The 18,048-nt window shown below is 55.9% G+C and overlaps 6 protein-coding genes across 6 annotated transcripts; 3 read left to right on the forward strand and 3 right to left on the reverse strand.

The window, feature by feature from the left end:
* Nucleotides 1–63: 63 nt before the first annotated feature.
* L226DRAFT_534334 (RBP11-like subunits of RNA polymerase) lies at nucleotides 64–1,177 on the reverse strand. Its single transcript, XM_067680643.1, has 5 exons — nucleotides 926–1,177; nucleotides 769–866; nucleotides 677–703; nucleotides 330–379; nucleotides 64–276 (listed from the first exon to the last, which is right to left on the reverse strand). The coding sequence occupies exons 1-5, from the start codon at nucleotides 953–955 to the stop codon at nucleotides 146–148; spliced, it is 336 nt and encodes a 111-aa protein (XP_067535989.1). The 5' UTR covers nucleotides 956–1,177; the 3' UTR covers nucleotides 64–145.
* A 249-nt stretch (nucleotides 1,178–1,426) lies between these two features.
* Nucleotides 1,427–2,802, forward strand: L226DRAFT_534335 (uncharacterized protein). Its single transcript, XM_067680644.1, has 2 exons — nucleotides 1,427–1,815; nucleotides 1,868–2,802. The coding sequence occupies exons 1-2, from the start codon at nucleotides 1,654–1,656 to the stop codon at nucleotides 2,375–2,377; spliced, it is 672 nt and encodes a 223-aa protein (XP_067535990.1). The 5' UTR covers nucleotides 1,427–1,653; the 3' UTR covers nucleotides 2,378–2,802.
* A 1,891-nt stretch (nucleotides 2,803–4,693) lies between these two features.
* Nucleotides 4,694–6,545, forward strand: L226DRAFT_485558 (inosine monophosphate dehydrogenase). The gene is made up of 11 exons (XM_067677115.1): nucleotides 4,694–4,845; nucleotides 4,904–4,930; nucleotides 4,979–5,028; nucleotides 5,094–5,288; nucleotides 5,346–5,422; nucleotides 5,481–5,529; nucleotides 5,582–5,625; nucleotides 5,688–5,786; nucleotides 5,851–5,863; nucleotides 5,928–5,955; nucleotides 6,025–6,545. The coding sequence occupies exons 1-11, from the start codon at nucleotides 4,802–4,804 to the stop codon at nucleotides 6,392–6,394; spliced, it is 996 nt and encodes a 331-aa protein (XP_067535991.1). The 5' UTR covers nucleotides 4,694–4,801; the 3' UTR covers nucleotides 6,395–6,545.
* Nucleotides 6,546–6,713: 168 nt separating this feature from the next.
* L226DRAFT_485561 (uncharacterized protein) lies at nucleotides 6,714–8,059 on the reverse strand. The gene is made up of 3 exons (XM_067677116.1): nucleotides 7,704–8,059; nucleotides 6,938–7,642; nucleotides 6,714–6,879 (listed from the first exon to the last, which is right to left on the reverse strand). Exons 1-2 carry the CDS (start codon nucleotides 8,030–8,032, stop codon nucleotides 6,961–6,963), a joined length of 1,011 nt encoding a protein of 336 aa, XP_067535992.1. The 5' UTR covers nucleotides 8,033–8,059; the 3' UTR covers nucleotides 6,714–6,879; nucleotides 6,938–6,960.
* Nucleotides 8,060–8,170: 111 nt separating this feature from the next.
* On the reverse strand, nucleotides 8,171–13,415 carry L226DRAFT_507229 (DNA mismatch repair protein Msh6). Its single transcript, XM_067678120.1, has 21 exons — nucleotides 12,975–13,415; nucleotides 12,693–12,918; nucleotides 11,977–12,545; nucleotides 11,871–11,925; nucleotides 11,442–11,821; nucleotides 11,136–11,389; nucleotides 10,954–11,074; nucleotides 10,827–10,899; nucleotides 10,560–10,771; nucleotides 10,348–10,498; nucleotides 10,167–10,287; nucleotides 9,632–10,113; nucleotides 9,567–9,579; nucleotides 9,495–9,507; nucleotides 9,416–9,442; nucleotides 9,319–9,362; nucleotides 9,170–9,262; nucleotides 9,062–9,111; nucleotides 8,982–9,007; nucleotides 8,767–8,931; nucleotides 8,171–8,707 (listed from the first exon to the last, which is right to left on the reverse strand). The coding sequence occupies exons 1-21, from the start codon at nucleotides 13,347–13,349 to the stop codon at nucleotides 8,375–8,377; spliced, it is 3,783 nt and encodes a 1,260-aa protein (XP_067535993.1). The 5' UTR covers nucleotides 13,350–13,415; the 3' UTR covers nucleotides 8,171–8,374.
* A 2,246-nt stretch (nucleotides 13,416–15,661) lies between these two features.
* L226DRAFT_522615 (uncharacterized protein) lies at nucleotides 15,662–17,979 on the forward strand (the record flags this gene model as incomplete). Its single annotated transcript, XM_067678770.1, has 7 exons — nucleotides 15,662–15,856; nucleotides 15,888–16,290; nucleotides 16,671–16,686; nucleotides 16,771–16,912; nucleotides 16,960–17,308; nucleotides 17,367–17,695; nucleotides 17,959–17,979. The coding sequence occupies 7 exons, from the start codon at nucleotides 15,662–15,664 to the stop codon at nucleotides 17,977–17,979; spliced, it is 1,455 nt and encodes a 484-aa protein (XP_067535994.1).
* Nucleotides 17,980–18,048: the final 69 nt, after the last annotated feature.

Consider the following 18,048-nt stretch of genomic DNA (forward strand, 5'->3'; position numbering starts at 1 on the left):
GGTGATGAACTTGTCTCTAACGGGGACTGGCGTAGATCGACAGCGCAGATGGACGAAGACAATGCGATGCTTGCGAAGTGATAGAAAATAATGATACAACATGAGAGAAACACAGGACAAGGTGCACACCGGGATCCAAACCAGCTCAGCTCTTTTCGTCCCAACGCTCGTACCGGTCGTTTTCCATGCTATGAGTGTACGCATCGTCGATGGTCACACACAGGTCATCGAGGTTCTTCAGGGCCTCAAGTAGTGCTGTCAGTGACGACAGGCCATCTGCGGTCTTTCGTCAAACCTCAGCAGAGAACACAACGCATCGAACTACGCACCGTACATCTGAATACGCATGTTGATATGATTCTCCGACGGATGTGGTACGCTGGCAAGTATGTCAGTACCCAGTAAAGAAGAGGCGAGACCAGGCTTGAAGATAATAAGAGAACATTGTGAGGCGAAGCGAGGTCATCATGGCATAATGAGCCGCCGGGAGGACAATTGAGGGACGCCCTCGCTCGCCTGTCCGCCGTCGTGTGCACAAAAGCGAGACGAAACTCCGCAATCACCATGAAGGCAAGGTACGGTCGTAGCGGGTGGAACAAAAGAGTGCGCGGCGGGGGTTCCGAAGGAAACTTCGCTTGCAGAAATTGGCGGGAGAAGGGGCGAGAACGGTACGTACCTGTAGCCGCAGAATTCCACCTTCGGACTGGAGACAATTGGACCTCCCTGTCAATGCATATGCCCTCCGAACTCTACATTGCTGTGACGTACTTCTTCATGAGCATCCAGCGGAGTGCGTTCCCGATCGTATGGGACTCGTCATGGATCTGGTATGTCGCTGCGGACAAGTCAGGCTCTGCACCTTTCAACTAGATATCCAGGCAAGAGTGAGTATGCAAGCATCCACAAGCAAGACCTGGCGACGCACAATACGGATTTTTGGCGTAGCTTCCGCCATTTTGTGCCCAGAGCGAAACCGAGAGGAGGAGGAGGGACAAAAGACTGAAACCCGCAAGCGCCGAAAATGAGCATCCCACGTGCGGGGTACAGACGCCCATGATGCCGTGGCTCATTCGGCACAGCCTTTTGTCACAACGGTATCCGACTCGTCTTGAGCCTGAACTTCATGCGTCTTGCACCTTCACTTCTGCGTTGGGAGACCGTTGCCGTGGCCAATACTTGTTCGAGCTTGACTACGCAGACAATGCGACTGAGTCTGGGCTCTTTGTATGTAGCCGAGGGCGGCGAAGCGAGCGGTAAATACCGGCAAACAACCCGTGAGTCTGCCTAATTGTTCCCTCAAATGCGACTTCCCGTGAAGACAAAGGATGTAGCGCGTACTATTCACTCTCACTATTCACACTGTTGACAGACTTGTCGATGCGCACAACAATGTCGCCAGTCGCAAGCGCTGCTTGCTATAAAGGATGATGAATTCGGGGCGGTGGAGACCTCGTCCCCTCACCTCCTTCCTTTCTTGCCATCCTCAGCTCCGGACGCCACTTATACCCATTCTCAGATATAACAAGGCAGCGCCTTCCGATTGGTACCCCGGTGGACCCATCTTGTTTTCCCATCAGCCATCTCGTCTTGTGTCACGCCACCCATCTCACACACTCAGACCCAATCTCAAACACATCTCACGCCAGACAATAAATGGCTTCTCCTTCCAACACCCCTTCCCCCGCACCGGACGCTACCCGCCCTACCTTGCCTCCCCTGAGCTCCCTTGGTCTTCTCGACATCCGCGCTCGTCAATCCAACCTTAACGTCCCCGCCATGCAGTTTACGAACAACAGTAATCCTAATGACCTCCTGGTACGTCTTCTCCCTCAAGATGTTCGCTCCGGGGCTGACGGCAACGGAACAGACCCCGCTCCCGCTGGAATTTAACCAGCACGCCCGCGGCCGCCAGAGCTCGATCTCCTCTACGACCTCCTCATGCACCTCGTCCTCCCGCGCGTCCTCCCCCACGGATGCCTGGCCTGCTCGCCGGCCTTCCATCTGCAGGCGCACCATTCGCCGCCACCACCCGTACCTTCCTACGGACAAGTACCGTGTTGTGCTCTCGGACTCGTACGACGACGCCGACGCGATGCTCGTCCTTCCCCTCCCGGCGGATGCCGTGGACGAGAACAACCAGCCGATCCCGGAGAAGCTCGAGAAGTGCAAGACGGGCAAGGCGTACCTCGTCGTCGGCCCGCTCGCGGTGCAGATGCGTGACCCGCAGAACCGCGCCCGTCTTCGCGCCGCCGTGCACCCGTACCGCTTCATTCCGCGCAGCCCTCCTCCCAGCCGTATTGCGACACCCAAGCTCCCCGAGGCAATTCGCCGCACGTCGACGTCGTCCGAGGTATCGGACACGGAGATGTCTGCATGAGGCGCCTCCGACTCCCATCCCACCCTTCACCACCCACCGCCCTCTGCGCTCCCCTCCTCGTTCCCGGTTCCCGGATGACGGCCATGACCTAATGCATAACGCTGAACGCCGATAGACGACCAGCCGGACGCTCGCAGCCCCCGTACATACCCGCCACTGTCTCCATACCACGCACCCGCTGTATCAATCCAGTTCTCGACTCCGCTCTACTACTGCTGTACTCGCTTTGCGGTTTGAAGCTTCCTGTCTAGCTGCATCTTTATTTCATCTGTTCATACGATCATGAATTGGGTTTTGGTTGTATCCCTACTACTGTACAATTCTCCCGCCTTGCCCCGCCTCGCCCGGCGGTAGGCTGCTGTATCGCTGTTATCTTGCTGCGGCATATCATAGATCCACAGCTACAAGTATCAGTACAAGTACTATCCATCCATCGAGACGAGTAATGGAAGTGCATTGTTGACCGAAATCCGCCCGCGTGTGATGCTTTTGTTCGCTCCTTCCGGCGGGCTCTCCCTCCCTGCTGGCCACAGCAACGCGGACGACTTGGAGCCGCGTGTCCCGCAAGACGTCACGCTGACACACGCAGCAGAGATATCACGGTTTGATCACAGCGCGGCGCAAAATAAACCATTGTCCGCTGTTTGTGGCCAGCTGCTACACGGCCAAACGGGGCCAAATGGACTCCTACACACGCCCAAATTGGTGTATTGAACGCTATCATGATGTCGGTGGCCATGCCTCCACGAGTGCCTGGCTTCCGCAGATCTGACACTAGCCTATACGTAGTAACCACAAAGGCACCGCGCACCGGTCCGTGTCGAGGCCCGGTCCACACCTGCTTCTGGGGTTTCGCAGGCCCACCTTGACGGAGCGCCGCCAGCTTTCCGATCATCTCTAGCTCCCGTCTCGTGTAGCGGACTGGCTGAGCCTTCACTGCATGTCCGAAATACCTTGAGCTAACGAGGCCGCTCGCCGTTCCGTGAGTGGCTGTCGTTCACGGCTGGCCCGAAACGAGCTTGCGACGGCGGAGTTACGGCACGAAGTTTGAGAACATCCGGGCTCCCCGACCTGATGTGGGACGGCATATCCCAACTCGTGTCAGTCTGTGTCTCATGCGTGCAGCATGCGGCCCGTGTGCATCATCATGCAGCTGTACGAAGCATGATCTTCTCCTTGATAAATTGGGCAGCCGGGCTGTGTGCGTTTCGACGTAAATCACAACTCATCATGCAAGAGGCTGGGGAAAGAGAGCTCAATAGGATTACGTTCCGGAAATGCCCCTTGGCGGCGCACAGGCAACATGTGCATAGTGCAACATTGAATGGCGATCAGCACTCTGCACTTTTTTCCGGACCGGAGGCAAATGACGACGTACCCATGTTCACACCCGGAAAGCAGTGGGTTATTGTGCGCTGAATATGTCATGGCTGTGTTAGAGGTCCACGCGGCTTGTACACGCTCCGAGGCCAAGCGAGGCGACGAGATCCAGGCTGCAGGCAAGGAAATGACAGAGGAAGTGGAACCTCATATTTTGTGTTTGAAGCGTCACTCGTCCAAGAGGAACGAGAGCGGGCTCCAGCCCCGTACCTGTGCATCATACGTGAGGCTCAACGTCAGAAAGACTCGAATATAATATAGGGTATAGATCGACCTCAGGTGCGCATATACAGAGTTTTTGACCGCTAATTCTGTAGAGCATGGTGAGACAGGGTCACTCGGACGCAACTCGACGGCAGAGATGCGCCGTCGCGTACCTGATCGCCATCAACTTGAAGAAAAAAAATTGTCTGCTTTTCTAGCACATATTGTCAGTCAGCGCACTGTCTCTCTCATCAAGCAGAGTATACGATACTCACAGTTATCTCCGGCGTCAGCATCGAGGGCACACAATGTCTCCATAGCTCTCAAGCCCATGGGTAGTGCCATAAATCAGTGCTTATGCACTTATTACTGGTGCTAAAATGCTTTATCGCTGAAAAGGGCGCGACCGGGCTGGATGTTGGACTAGCAGGAAATCTGCGACGCCGCAACTTCCTGCTGGGCCTCCTCGGAAACTAGTAAACCTGCAGACGCCATTAAGAATTTTTTCGATATAAGCACAGACTACTCACCAAAACGCTTTGATGAACACGATTTTATAACTCAATTGATTGATGGAAGAGCGGTTCAATGCAAGTTCAAGTTCAAGTTGTGGCGGCGTGCGCGGCTGCGAACTCGAACAACATCGCCCGATTAGGCAATGGCGGGTTGATGGCCGCTGTCCGATATTCTCGGACCTGAGGATGATAACACATGTCACCGGCCACGGTTGCGCCGTAGTGCGGGGAAGAACAGCCTTGACAGGATCCGGGGTAAACGCGTAACGACTGCTCTTGTCTTTCTATCACAACCACCCACAAGTGCAGCAGGACGGACTACAAGATGCCTCTGGAAACGAAACTGACGAAGCTCTTGGGAATCAGGGTGTGAGTATTTCTCGATGTCGACGTGGAGGTACCGGATCACACTGAAACCCTCATGCAGACCCGTAGTGCAAGGTGGCATGCAATGGTAAGTTCTCTGACATGTTCTGTGACGACTAGTGTTAATCTAGAGTAGGGTCGGAGTCCCACAACTAGCGGCAGCCGTATCGAACGCCGGGGGATTGGGTACGTTCATGTTTCTAGCAGCGTCACGCTTGCTCGACAACCAACACTAAATACCATATCTCTAGGCGTTCTGACGGCGCTCACGCAGCCTTCCCCAGCCGCTCTCCGGGATGCTATCCGCGAGACCCGGAAACTTACGAAGAATCAATTCGGCGTAAACATCACGTTGCTCCCGAGCATCAACCCTCCCGACTACGAGGGGTACGCCCGGGTGGCGGTTGAAGAGGGCGTGCGGATATTCGAGACCGCCGGCAACAACCGTAGGTTCCCCAGTTCCAGTTCGTGGGTCGCATTATACTCACGATGCTCCTTACCAGCTGGCCCGCTGATCAAGTTCTTCAAGTCGAAGGGCTGTATAGTGATTCACAAGTGCACGACTATCAGGCATGCGAAGGTGAGTCTGGGGACACCACCCATGCTGCGCGTTCAACCTGATGATGGGGTGTTCACAGTCAGCCGAACGTCTAGGCGTGGATTGCCTCAGTATCGATGGCTTTGAGTGTACGTTCCGCCACAACCTCGTGGCCCACTAGCCTGGCTCATGTCCCTGCAGGTGCTGGCCATCCGGGAGAAGAGGACATCGGCGGCCTCGTTCTGGTGCGCATTTGCCAGCTACGTCTATGCTATATGTTGGTCCGCTGACCCTTGTCGCCTCACAGCTTGCACGCGCTGCGGAAGAACTGAAGGTGCCGTACATCGCCTCCGGAGGCTTTGCCGATGGTCGCGGACTCGCCTCCGCGCTGGCACTGGGAGCATGTGTGAGTAGCGCGGAAAGACCACCGCTATGACATTTCCAGCTAACAATGGCTTCTCTGCGAACAGGGTGTGAACATGGGTCCGTGTCTGCTCCGTCCCTAGCTCCAATGACATACAGCTGACATCGTCTCTCTTGCACGCAGGCACACGCTTCATGTGCACGGTGGAGAGGTACGCCCTCTGCTTCATACTGACCTTTCTGCCATGACGGAGTCTAATCAACCACGTTTCAAACACCAGCCCGATCCACCAGAACATCAAGGAGAAGATCGTCGCCTCCACCGAGCGCGACACAGTGCACATCTTCCGCACGCTGCACAACACCGCCCGTGTCTTCAAGAACGCTATCTCGCAGCAGGTCGTCGAGATCGAGCGCCGCCCCGGCGGCGCCAAGTTCGAGGACGTGCGCGAGCTCGTGTCCGGCCAGCGCGGGCGCGAGGTGTACACGCGGGGCGACCCGGACTACGGCATCTGGACGGCGGGAATCGTCATGGGCCTCATCAAGGACATACCGACGTGCGAGGAGCTGCTCCGGCGGATCGAGCGCGAGGTGGAGGAGGTGATTGGAGGCATGTCGGCGCTCGTTGTGCCTGCGAAGGCGAAGCTGTAGAGCAACGTCTGACGCGGTCCGCCTGCCATCTAGTAGTATTGTACGAGGGACAATTGTTGTTTTCAGGTCCACGGAAACCATACCAGGCTATGCAGATCAATTTCGATTATCTGACCCCCGCCATCCACATATGTTTGCGTGGTGTTGGGGCCACGGTTCTATGGACGAGGATTGTGAAGTAATGAGTCCCAATTGTTGCACAAGTGCGACAAGGTTCCGTGCCCGCAACCTTACCGAGGTTATAACGGAGCGGTTCAATGGCAAGATTCTCACGTAGATCTGCCCTCAGGGATAGCACGGTGACCGGTCCGTAGGATGAGCAACACCATAGTATCGCGGAAGAGTCGACTGCAGTCTAGCCATGCAGAGGCGAAACTGTGAATTCTTTACAGCAAGATAGTGAGACTGTAGCTAGACAAGCGCATATGTATATCGTGGATTCGGTGACATAAGAATAATCTTGCGACTTGAGACCTCAGCCTGGCCTGTCGTTGTTGTGTTGTCAAGAACAGTGGTTGTGACGCTAGGCAGAGGAGTACTCACCTGGTCCTGCAATCCTACGCCGTTTACTCACTCTCCCAGTCATCTATCGTCAACTCGAAGAGAGTGGGAAGCGATTTCCATACTTTGAAGCGTGCCTCCTTCTCGTTGTCCCGCAACATCTCTCCACAAGCCGAGCAAAGGCCATGCCTCTCCTGCCAGTATTCTATAACTTCCTCCAGCTTATCGAGCAAACTCGGCTCAGGGTATCTTTCAGGGCAAGCTCCTTGTATAGCAAGCAATGCCACGAGGCACTTCGACCAAGTGCCACAGCGCTGAGACGGAGTCAATGTGTATATCGAGGATTTGAAGGAGTCCGTCATGCGCTGGAGCTTGCCGTATCCCGAGAAGAGCTTCTTCAAGTCATCCACTTCGAGACGAACGACCGTGCCGTCTTCACGGCGCCACCCATCCAACACTTTGCTTCCGCCGGTAATGCAAAAGTAGAACGCCGAGGGTAGCAGCTTTGGAGTATCGGTGAGTCGGGCGAGGTGAATGACTTCGATGCCGACCGCAGGATTCTCAGGTACAGCGAAGGGGATGCAGCTTTCGTCCGCGTTCCAGTCCTGGAAATTGTCGGAAAAGCACTTTTTAAGAGTGGCAATAGCTTGGCTCTGGATATCCTCCACTTGGTACTTGTGGGCGAGGCGAACGAGTGCCGACAACTGCATGAAGGTGAATGCCTTCTCTCCGGGTTCAACGAAGATGCTGAATCAGGAGAATCAACATCAGTATGTACTTCCCGCTGTGCTCTAGAATGGAGACATACCATCTGTGCGTTTTGGGCAGGAGTGCCCGAAGAAAGTGCCTCATATCCTCCGGCGAATCGGACAGGTGAACGACTGGGCATCCTTCGAGCGAATGTTCCGGGTCGGGAGTAGCAGTGGCGACCATGTCCGCAAATACAGGAGATTGAGCCGCCAATAAGCCCTTGTAGACTTTGAACGCGGTCTTCTGGGTAATGAGGACAATACTTCCGTCGTCGAGCCAAAACTCTTTATCGCGTGTCAGGTCCGCTAGGCCCTGAGGCTGGGGTGCGTCTTCATCATGACGGGTACGCTTCCTTGCTGGTACAGAGTCCGCGAAAGATGTGTTCATCAGGCAGAGCTATAGCGGACGGATGTGGCGAAGAGGAGCGTGGTTTAAACCGATCCACGATACTTAGCCCGGCGAGCTCAGATCAGCGCTTATGTTGAGGAGGGCAAGCGCCGTCGGGTTTGTCCATGGTGACGCCGTCGCGCCGGACCTTCCGTTGAAGCTTCCAATATATGAAATTATATCTTCACCAGTGCTAGGATAGCTATGCGCAGGTAGTACAGTAATATGGACAGAGCAGATAACAGAGCAAGAGCAATAGGATGATAGCAAGGCGGCGCCCGGCCGCATTCAAGTTCCAAAATAAGCATCGCCACACCTTCCACCTCCAACAGATCCAAACCTTCAAGCGGACACAGCGCACTCCTTCAGGCTCCCTCGCACAGCACCCTTAAGCACCTTGAAGATCTCCCGTTTGCGAACCTTATCCTCGGGCATCTGAATCGCTCCAGTAGCGAGCTTGTAGAGGTGCACAAAGTCCGCCTGCGCGACAAGGGGGAGACGGCCAGATGCCTTCGTCTTCTTCCCCTCGAGCTTTTCCTTGAAATGCTTCGCGAAGTCCTTGGACACGACTTCGGCACGTTCGACGACCTCAAGGGGTACTCCAGCGAGGTTGGCGACGTGCGTTCCGAAGGATGAGCCTGCCACGCCGTCGACGAGCTTATACAGGAAGACGAGCTGGATTGGAGCGGGTTCGTCAGCTAGGTCGCTCGTACAGGCGAAGCGAATAGACGTACCTCCCGCTTTTCGTCATCGACGAGCGTCTCCATGTGCATGTTTCGCACGTTGGGATGATACGCGAAGTCATCCGTGAGCGAACCGTAATGGGTAGCAAAGAATGCTAGTGGAAGCGTGTGCGTGGCGAGTTCATGGAGAACGGCACCCGCAATCGCCATGCCATCCTATAAAGCATCAGCAAGCTGCATCCAGCAAGAGCACACATCAAACTCACATATGTTGATGTACCGCGTCCGAGCTCTGCAAAGCTATATGTCAGAGACTTGCATGCAGGCAGCAGTTTGCGTCACATACCGTCAAGGATAACAAACGACTTCGGTGTTGCATCTCGTAGGATCTTGCAGCTGTGCGTGGATGCTGCTTTCAGCAATCAGAACCGAGGAAGACGTCATCAGTACATACCATTCATCTAACTCGACCTTGAACGTGCTTGCATTAGAGAACATATTATCGTATGCTCCCATCCTCGTCAGGATAGAGTCGACAGGACAGAGGCTATGATGCATGATGAGTAAGCAGTCCCTGATGCTCAACGCAGTCATAAGACGTACCGCGCTGACTTCGCCGGGACTAGCATTCCCAACTGAGCCATGATCTGTGTGGCAACGTCAGTCGAAGCTGATGCTACACCTTGCCAGGAATGCTCACTATGCCGGTGGCGGTCATACGCATCGCCTGGAAGCAGTCATCAGCTAGGTGATTCTATGCACCACAGGCGCATACTCACAGTCGACTTTCCACTGCAAGACGCGCATCGAGCGTGAGTACTGCGCACAGTGAAACAAACCGCATCACGTACCCCATATTGGGCCCTATGGGAATCCAGTTAGCAATTAGACAGACCTCGCCAACAGGAGAACGTACCAGTCAACAACGCAACCCTCCCAACATCGCTCCCTAGTCTCATATCATTCGGGATGAAGTCACCCTTCAAGCTGGCCAAAGCCGGATGCCGCAGCTCCTTGAAGTCCATGAACGCCTCGTCTCCCTCCACGAGCTCCGGCCGACAAACTGGCTCTCCCAGTGCGCTGGACGCCTTCGCGAGGCTGAACAAACAGTCGAGCTCCGCCAGCACCCGGATCGCACGCAACCACACGCCTCGGTCCGCGTCGAACTCCGCGAACAGCCGGTTCTTGAACTCCTTGATCGCGGTGTTACGGTTCTCTCGCGCCTCCTTGAGCTTCCGGATCGTGGGTTGAAGGGCGGGGACGACGTAACGCTTCGCGGTCTTGATCGTGCCGCCGATGGTCCAACCCTTGGGGGCCTTGTCCTTCTCTTTGCCTTGGAGCTGGACGAGGTAGATCTCCTTGGTGCCCTGCGCGCTGTGCCAGTACGACGCGTCGAGACTGAAGGAGAGTGTGAGTGACAGATGAGTAGGCCATATGCGTGCATATCGTACCCAGTCTCCTTGCGGATCTTCTTCAACTCACGCTTGAGCTCCTCCTCAAGGTCATTGATCTCAGACATGACGTTGTCATATATCTCGTCTTTGCCATCCTCAGGAACGAGCTCGTCGGCATCTGCAACGACACCCTCAGTCGCATGCACGGTTCGTGCTGAACATACAGACTACTACTCACTGTCCTCCGGCGTCTGGAACATCGCCTTGACATGCTTGAGGTTCGGAGTCAGGTCTGGCGCCGAGCGGAGCAGACCAGGAATCGCCTTCGACGCAAACGAGTCGGCAGTGTCCGCCAGCTCGGCGAGGCCCTTGCTCAGATCCTTGAACGCCTACGTCGGAGAACTCAATATTTAGGCGACCATCGCTACATAATAGATTCTACCCACTAACCTTCAAGACCTTGAGGAAGTCCTTGACTTTGCAGTTCTTGGCGTGGATGCGGGACACGATGCGTTCGAGGTCGGGCAGGCCCTTCGCTACGGAAGTGAACTGCTGCTCGAACGTCGGGTGGTCAAGGAGATCTTGTACGGCGTCCAGCCTGGCGTTGATGTCCGCGACCTCCCGCAGAGGCATGCATAGCCAGATGCGGAAGAGGCGCTTGCCTGCGTTGCTCTTGTCAGCCGTCAAGCAAGGGTGACCTCAACTAATGGGATATACCGGAAGGCGTGATGCATCGACCGAGCAGCTTCAGAAGGGTACCTTCCTCCGTGCCCTCGCTGTTCTGCAGAACCTGCCATGACGACACGTCAAAGCAAGTCATGCAGGTAGAGGGATCAGGACTTACTTCGATATGCGCCAGAGTCTGACCGTCCAGAACGAGACCCTGTCCGCGCTTCATAGGGTCGTACACGTTGAAGTTCTTCATGCTCAAGATGTCTTTGTCAATATTCAAGGTGTGCAGGTACCTGTTATATGCGTGATCAGTGAATTGTGTAAGAGTGCTTCAGAGCAAACACTCGAACTCACCAGATCATCGACCCAAGAGCTTCGATGGCACCCCTGTAAGGAAGCATCTTCCGAATAGACTCCGGGACGGCATTGCTTAGCCCGTACGGGTTGTCCGCCATCTCGTCATCGTCATCGTCCGCGGGATAGAGCTTCTTCAGCTCCTTGATAGTCTCCTGGAACTTCAGCCCTTCGATCTCGCGCAGACTCGTCCACAAGCAGTTGCCGGGAAGAATCGACTTGAGCAGGCGCGTTGTTGACACAGACAAGTTGCCCTGAAACAACATGAGCCTCGAGCGCACTCCGACAAATGCAATTCGGACTTACCTTTGTGAAGACGATCTCCTTCGGGCGAAGCTGGCGCATCATCGTCTCAAGCTTCGTTCGACAGACATCGTCCTCGAATGCACTCAGGTTGAACTCGCTAGTCGCGCTGTCCAGAACACAAATACCGAATGTCTGTCGCCCATCCTTCGCTTCAGGGGTATCTTCCTCGCGGATGGAGACGCAGTGTCCCGCTTGCTCATCGGTCAGGAGCTCTTCATCGACGAGAGTGCCGTTGGTGTAGACTTTGTTCAACTCGCGTCTGACGATCTTGTCTTTGGCCTTGTCTTGCGCTGGGGCCTTCTTGCTCTTCTTGTCTGCTGCAAGACGCATCTCCGCGCCTAGGGCAGTCTCTGCTTGATCGACGCGTCCGACCTTGTAGCCTTTGAATAGATCAGCGCATAGTTCAGAACGATAGAGGGTTGGCTGTACCCTTTGCTAGAAACTTGGCCGCCCAGAAGTTGAACGACATCTCCGGTACACCGACCTGTGGACTACGTGAGTAAAACTGCGCAGCACGAGGGCGAGCACTACTCACCATGCTCATTTTGACCCTTTGCGTAAGCTTCAGATCGAACTCACGGTGACCAACACGCGCATCCTCCTCGTAAAGCTCCAAGAACTTGCCCTTTTGGAAGAAAAGGATTGTGTCGAAGTGGTTCTGTTTGATCTCCCAGAACTGCTTCTCGAAAGGCGTGAACGACTTCCAGGCGGAGGGCGGGATATAGAGTGTACGAGGATCGTAGCCAGGCTCTCCTGGACGTATCTTATCTTTGTCCCTAACGTCGACGAGGAAGCTGAAGGGGTCTTCGGTGCTCTTCTTCTCTTCCTTCTGCTTCCGGGCGCGCTGCTCAGCGGCGGTGAGGAATGTGCTGGAGCCCTTAGAACTTGTCTCTTTCTTGAGCGACAGTCGAGCGGTGCTCTTCTTTGCAAGAGGTTTCTCCTCGTCGCTATCGAGTTCAGATAGAGCTGAATGCGAAGACACGCGGGATGACGGGCGAGAGGATGAAGAGGCGCGTCGAGAGGACGATTCGGCAACGTCTTCGTCCTCCTCGTCGATGTCGTCCGGGACAATGAAGTCGTCATCATCATCGGCTTTCTTGCGTCCTGTGCAATTGATATCAGCTCTTATGCGATTCATGCGGTTACAAGTGACCCAGCAGTCAAGAAAAGGGGCGCGGAGACGGTACCAAGTCATGGCAAATTGTGGGGAGGGGCGAGTGTTTCCAGATACAGTTATCAACTGAAACGTACCTCTTGACTTCGACTTCAAAGGAGACTTCTGGTACTTGGTGAGGCGCTTCGCGAACGAATTGAGCTGCGGGGCGTCCTCTTCGTCTTCCTCGGCGTCAGAGAAGACCGCAGACATGCGAGGCTTCTTGGATCGTTCGGACGCTCTCTTGTAAGGGATAGGATCACTGGGCGGGAGGTCGTCATCTGAGTCTTCAACCACGATCTTGCGCTTGTTACGGGTAGTGGTCTATGCAAGTTACCGGTCAAAAGGATCACTATATGCATATAAACAGTGATACTCACCGACTTTGCCGCGCTGCTCTGGACTACTTCCGACGCGTCGAATTCCGAGGCCATGTCAACATCTATGGGGTCGCTTGTAGGCGGCGTGTCGAAAGCGCTCTTCCCTCCCTCTGAGCTTCGCGTGTACGTCGCGCTCACGATGCCTGATGACTGCGAGCTGGCCTTCGGCAAAGGTGTACGGTGCTCTGCTGCAGGTGACGATGGCGGATTCTCCTTCTCAACACCCTTCATTTTGGTTTTAGTAATCTTGGGAGTAGCCGCAACCTTGGTCTTCTCCGTAGGCGTCGACTTCGTGTCGTCCTTCTTGCCGAAGAAAGACGTGAGACTCTTCTGTTTCATCTTGTCATTGTCGTTTTTCTTGGTAGCGGGTGTCATCGCATCAAGCTAAGTCTGCGAATTCGCGCGGGTGGATGAGGTGGGTTGCGCTCTATATGGGACGGGATGAGGACAGGGAGGAAGACGAGATGCAAGACGCGTCTATGCAAGAAGCGCTCACGACACGCTCCGACGCGTTATTTGCTTCTGTTTACCAGGACGCCCGTAGTACGCGTTGGGCCTGGACCTGGACCGATGTGAACTTGTCAAATCACTTACACTGACAGTCCCAAGTTGACCCTAGTAGTTAACCATCGACGACGTCCTGGCGAAGTGCGTTGTAGTGACTTCTCATAATGCATGACTTTTGCTCTGGATTATCGCCGGGCGACGGGCATCATAACTTTGGCCTCTACCACTGCGACGGCCCATCGTTACCTCTTCACACTGCGGGAAGCATACACAATTTATATAATTGCGAATAACAATGGCAGATTAATCGTCGCATGCACGTATTACAAGTGTACCAAACACTGGAAAAATCAGTGTTTCGGACGATGAAAGTGTTCACTTTCGCAGCGCCTAGAACAATTATTTCCCGCGGTTAGAACCTTGATTATCCGTGATTAGAACACCAATTAAACAGTGTTGTAGACGACGATAACAAGTGAACTAAGGGGTGATTAAGCATGATTTAGACACTGGTAATCATTGTCTCAAGCATCGATAATACGTGAACTAATCGGTGATCAAGCATGATTTACACACTAATAATCATTGTCTCAAGCAGCGAGGAACATTGTTCAGTACATTGTCGCAAATTGCTCAGTATAATACGTCTGACTACGACCCAGCTGGGCCTTGGGACGGATGGCACTCAAAACTGACATGCAGGAGAAGGTGATATTGCATGCGAAAGAGATACAGGACGACTACATTGAGACAAGCGGCGCCATAGCACTATTACACCCACCAATATATCCATCCATCGCACTCCAGGATCATCGTAAGGCTGATGTGTTGAAGTCGCCGAGCTTGAACTTGCGTCTCCTCGCGGCTGTGAATGCTCGCAGGTCCCTTATAAGATAATAGGGCAGTAGTACTACTCAAAGACGGCAGCAGGCATGTACGTGGCAGACGTAGGTGGTAGCAGATCGGAAGGGCTGGATTGGAAAGACGATGACTTGAGGGTGAAGAGGAAGGAGGGGGGATGGGGGATTCGTAAAGCGAAATCAGAGCCGTCGAATGTCTCCGATGAGTGACACTCACCTCATGCCGGTGTAACGTCTATCGAGAACCTAACCGCGGCGAGCGGAAATAGGGATCGGGACAGGGTATGTAGTGAGCGAGGTGGGATGAGGTTCCCGACTGGTCAAGGTCCGGAGCTGGTTCTCGGGTAGCGGTAGGGGGATGTAACAGGGCGAATCAGACAGGGAGACTCAGCGGTGACTCGTCCGAACGGGCGATAGTTACTCGGGGACGGTTGCGGTACCGGGGGCTTGGACGGAGGACGGTGACGGGGACGGAAAGGGACGAGTCCCTGTTGCTGCCCTTTTTGCTGAACCGGACGGCGAGCGGTGAGCGGTAGACGGTGCGGTACGGTACTGGAGGGCGGTAGGCAGGGACTAGGGGGGGGGGTCCCCGGCAGCGAGAACCACCGGACGTTACTTCCGAAGGTATAGACGGTAACGGAAACGGTGTCGGAGACGGTGGACGGTGCGGTCGGTGGACGGTCAATATGAGAACTTTCCTGTTTTTGCGGTGGGACGGTCAAAAGACTGAGAACTGTGCGGTGAGGGGGAAACGGAGTCCGAGGTTGCTTCCTGCTACGCTACGGATACAAAAGGGACTTCTGGACAGGAACTACGCACGGACCACGAACCGAGACTGGGCCCGTACCGTCCAATGAGCGTCCTCCGGCTTCCGGTTACCTTCCGACACGCGTTCCTCCTGGTCCCCCGCGTGTTTCCCTCCGGTTGTGTTCGAACCCCGGTTCCGGTGACGACCGCCGGTGAGAAGTGCCCAATGGCGCAGAGAGAGAGAGAGACGTCCTGGGGGCTCCTAGGCTAACACCGCGCTAGCAGGCAGGAAGGAACAGCGAGGTCCGTTGCGAGCACCGCCACCGGAGAGGTCCCTCCTGCGTCTGACGAGGTCCGCCACCGGTAAGAGCCTCGGAGTGAGAGTGCGGGGCAGCCGGAGCCAGCCACTATCGATACCCATCACCCCCTCCCCACTGAAATCGGGACCGTCCTCGGTCCATCGATCGGGTTGCGGACCGGCTAGGATAGCCATGGCTTCAGCGCATAAAAGCGGAAGGGGCTTTGTGACCGGAAGGAGCAACCAGAACCGAAGGCCCCCTCTACCCTCCCCTTATGGACGCAGTCCGCGATTTCCTTCTCCATGAGCCGACCCCCGGAGTGTGGGAAGACCATTATGTGACCTGCGTCCGCGAGGGCCGACGCCAACTTGACAAAGCGGTATCCGACTTGGAGAGCGTCAAGGAGGCCGGTACCGAAAGCAGTAATGAGGAAGTCCGCCGGTTCATGGACCGCATCGCCGCTGCGCTGGTAAGCCTTCCGACCCGCTCGTTCGTTGTAGCACCTAAAGGTCCTGGTCCAGGACACCGTCCTCGCGCTCTCCCCGCCGGGAAACAAAGAGCTCCAGTTCGTCCGCCGAACCAAGACCGTTCTTGAAGGGTGGGAACAGGTTTCCGACGCCGCGGGTATCCTGACCGACTTCGTGAAGTCCGTCGACTGGAGCCGCCGCAAGTACTGGTACCGTCACTTGGACCTCCTCGAGTGCCGCGCGGTGATCCTGTCGTCCGTAGCCCGTACCGGGGCGGTCATCCTGAACCGTGCAGGGCCAGACTTCTCCGATGCTGCCTGGCAACTTACGATCGAAGGGGACCGCCGCGCTGCCCAGCTGTCGCAAGTTCGCCGCGAACGGGACGCCATCCTGGCTCCGGAAAATGCTGACGGGCTCCTGGAGGCTCTTCTGAACGGTGAGGCGCTCCTGCTTCCTGTCCGCAGCTCCTGGGCCAGGGCGCTGACCTGACTCCGCCCAGAGCGCCGTTTTGCCGACGCTCCGCGCTACGGAGAACCCTTCGATATCGCAGATGATGACGCCTAGAAAACGGTGCTCGGAGGCGGAAGCGTATCTCGGAGGACGGAGCGCTCATCGAGACCTTCCTTAACAGGCCTACGTTCTTTGGTGTTTCAGAGCTAGCTGCCGTTGAATGAGAAGGCCGTGTCCTTGACAGCTAGAGAAGGCCGTCCAGACAGCCGACAGGCGGCGAAGTCAAGAAGCCCCGCTGATGCTGATTGAGGACAAGACGCCGCCGCTTCCACAATTAGGTAAACGGGTTTCGGACGCGCCATAAAGTCGGGCCGCGTCGACGGTGAGTCCCAGAGTACGCCCTCGCTCGCTCTTGCTTCTCCTCGCCCTCCCTGCTGACCGCCATGTCCTTCTCGCTGTCCCCGAGCCCGACTGCCGACGACTCCGCCGCCTACGACTTCTCCTCGGAGGACGACTTCCGGCGGTACGTGAGCGACTTCCTGGCGAGCGCGGAGGCCTTCGACGAGACCGAGTGCTCGATCGAGAAGGACCTCTTCCTGCGCTTCTTGGTACGTACCGCCCGTTTCGACCGCGTGCGCTGGGCTAACCGTCACAGGAGGCACTTCCGGGCAAGCGGTACACCGTGTACCGTGAGCTCTTCGCTCCCTTCTGGCGCGCCTTTGCCGCGAAGGCCTCCGCCGGAGACCGAGCCGACCTCTGGACCCGGGCCACCGGTCTCCTGCTCGACGCCGACGTCCGCGCCTTCGAGTCCGAGATCGCGGAAACCCACACCCTCCTAGCGCGCGTCGAGACCTACCAACGGCGGCTCACTGACCGACGACGCTCCGGCAAGACCCCCGCTGCCACTTATGCCGCCGAGACCGCCAAGATGCGGGAGAGGTCAGAAACCGGTAAGGCGCACATCCTCAGGCTGGAGGGGTGCATCCGGACCACTCGCGCCTTCCGTAAGTAACTCCGGTTGCGCTCCGGGCTCCGTTGCTGACTCCCCATTACTGGGCACAGAGGAGCAGCTGCAAACGGTCGAGCCGTCCGCCGTCGCTGAACTGGCGTTTACCAACCCCGAGGCGGTCTGTCCGAGCCCTCCCCGGCCTTCTGTCCTTCCGGTCCTCGACGGCGACGACCCTGTCTGCGGCCCACCTGCCCGTCAGGACGATGCCCCCGACGACGATGACGACAATGATGATGGCGGGGACATCGTTCCGTCGACGCCGGTGTCCACCACGGCCCCTGACCCTCGCAAGCGGAAGACTCCTGCCACGGAGGAGGAAGGCGACGCCAAGAGGCTCAAGATATCGGATACTAGTCAGCTGCCGCTGGTGATCTCCGGCCCCGTAAGGTCTTCCGGTTTCGCTCCTCTGTCCGCTTCGCTGATCTCCGGTTGCTGTCGCAGTGTGGGCGTTGCAAGGAGAATTGCACGCCGTCCGCCGGGGACAAGCCCACCTGTGGTATCCAAGCTTGTAGTACAATGGCCCACAAAGTGTCAATTCTGTTGTGCAAAACGTGGGGGATTTCTACTACAAACTAGAGCTACAAGGAGGGCCATTGTAGTAGCCCAGCCTTGTAGTACAAGACAGTGCTTGTACTACAATTGTAGTACCCAACTAAGGAGATGTAGACACCTTGTAGTAGATTTTGTAATACAGCCTGGAAGGGCCTTGTAGAAGCTTTGTAATAGCTGTAAGAC

The sequence above is a fragment of the Lentinus tigrinus genome (assembly GCF_003813185.1).
Source record: "Lentinus tigrinus ALCF2SS1-7 unplaced genomic scaffold L226scaffold_10, whole genome shotgun sequence".
NCBI lineage: Eukaryota > Fungi > Basidiomycota > Agaricomycetes > Polyporales > Polyporaceae > Lentinus > Lentinus tigrinus.

Bases quoted from the DNA above. Each gene is read 5' to 3' on its own strand.
- L226DRAFT_534334 (XM_067680643.1), bottom strand. From the start codon at position 955: ATGGCGGAAGCTACGCCAAAAATCCGTATT. The intron at 704-768 runs GTACGTCACAGC...AATTGTCTCCAG, and splicing joins CGCTGGATGCTCATGAAGAA to TCCGAAGGTGGAATTCTGCG. The intron at 277-329 runs GTGCGTAGTTCG...GAAAGACCGCAG, and splicing joins CATGCGTATTCAGATGTACG to ATGGCCTGTCGTCACTGACA.
- L226DRAFT_534335 (XM_067680644.1), top strand. From the start codon at position 1,654: ATGGCTTCTCCTTCCAACACCCCTTCCCCCGCACCGGACGCTACCCGC. The intron at 1,816-1,867 runs GTACGTCTTCTC...GCAACGGAACAG, and splicing joins GTAATCCTAATGACCTCCTG to ACCCCGCTCCCGCTGGAATT.
- L226DRAFT_485558 (XM_067677115.1), top strand. From the start codon at position 4,802: ATGCCTCTGGAAACGAAACTGACGAAGCTCTTGGGAATCAGGGT. The intron at 5,423-5,480 runs GTGAGTCTGGGG...GGGTGTTCACAG, and splicing joins CGACTATCAGGCATGCGAAG to TCAGCCGAACGTCTAGGCGT. The intron at 5,626-5,687 runs GTGCGCATTTGC...GTCGCCTCACAG, and splicing joins ACATCGGCGGCCTCGTTCTG to CTTGCACGCGCTGCGGAAGA.
- L226DRAFT_485561 (XM_067677116.1), bottom strand. From the start codon at position 8,032: ATGAACACATCTTTCGCGGACTCTGTACCAGCAAGGAAGCGTACCCGT. The intron at 7,643-7,703 runs GTATGTCTCCAT...CTCCTGATTCAG, and splicing joins CTGCCCAAAACGCACAGATG to CATCTTCGTTGAACCCGGAG.
- L226DRAFT_507229 (XM_067678120.1), bottom strand. From the start codon at position 13,349: ATGACACCCGCTACCAAGAAAAACGACAATGACAAGATGAAACAGAAG. The intron at 12,919-12,974 runs GTGAGTATCACT...TAACTTGCATAG, and splicing joins AGAGCAGCGCGGCAAAGTCG to ACCACTACCCGTAACAAGCG. The intron at 11,075-11,135 runs GTGAGTTCGAGT...CGCATATAACAG, and splicing joins GCTCTTGGGTCGATGATCTG to GTACCTGCACACCTTGAATA.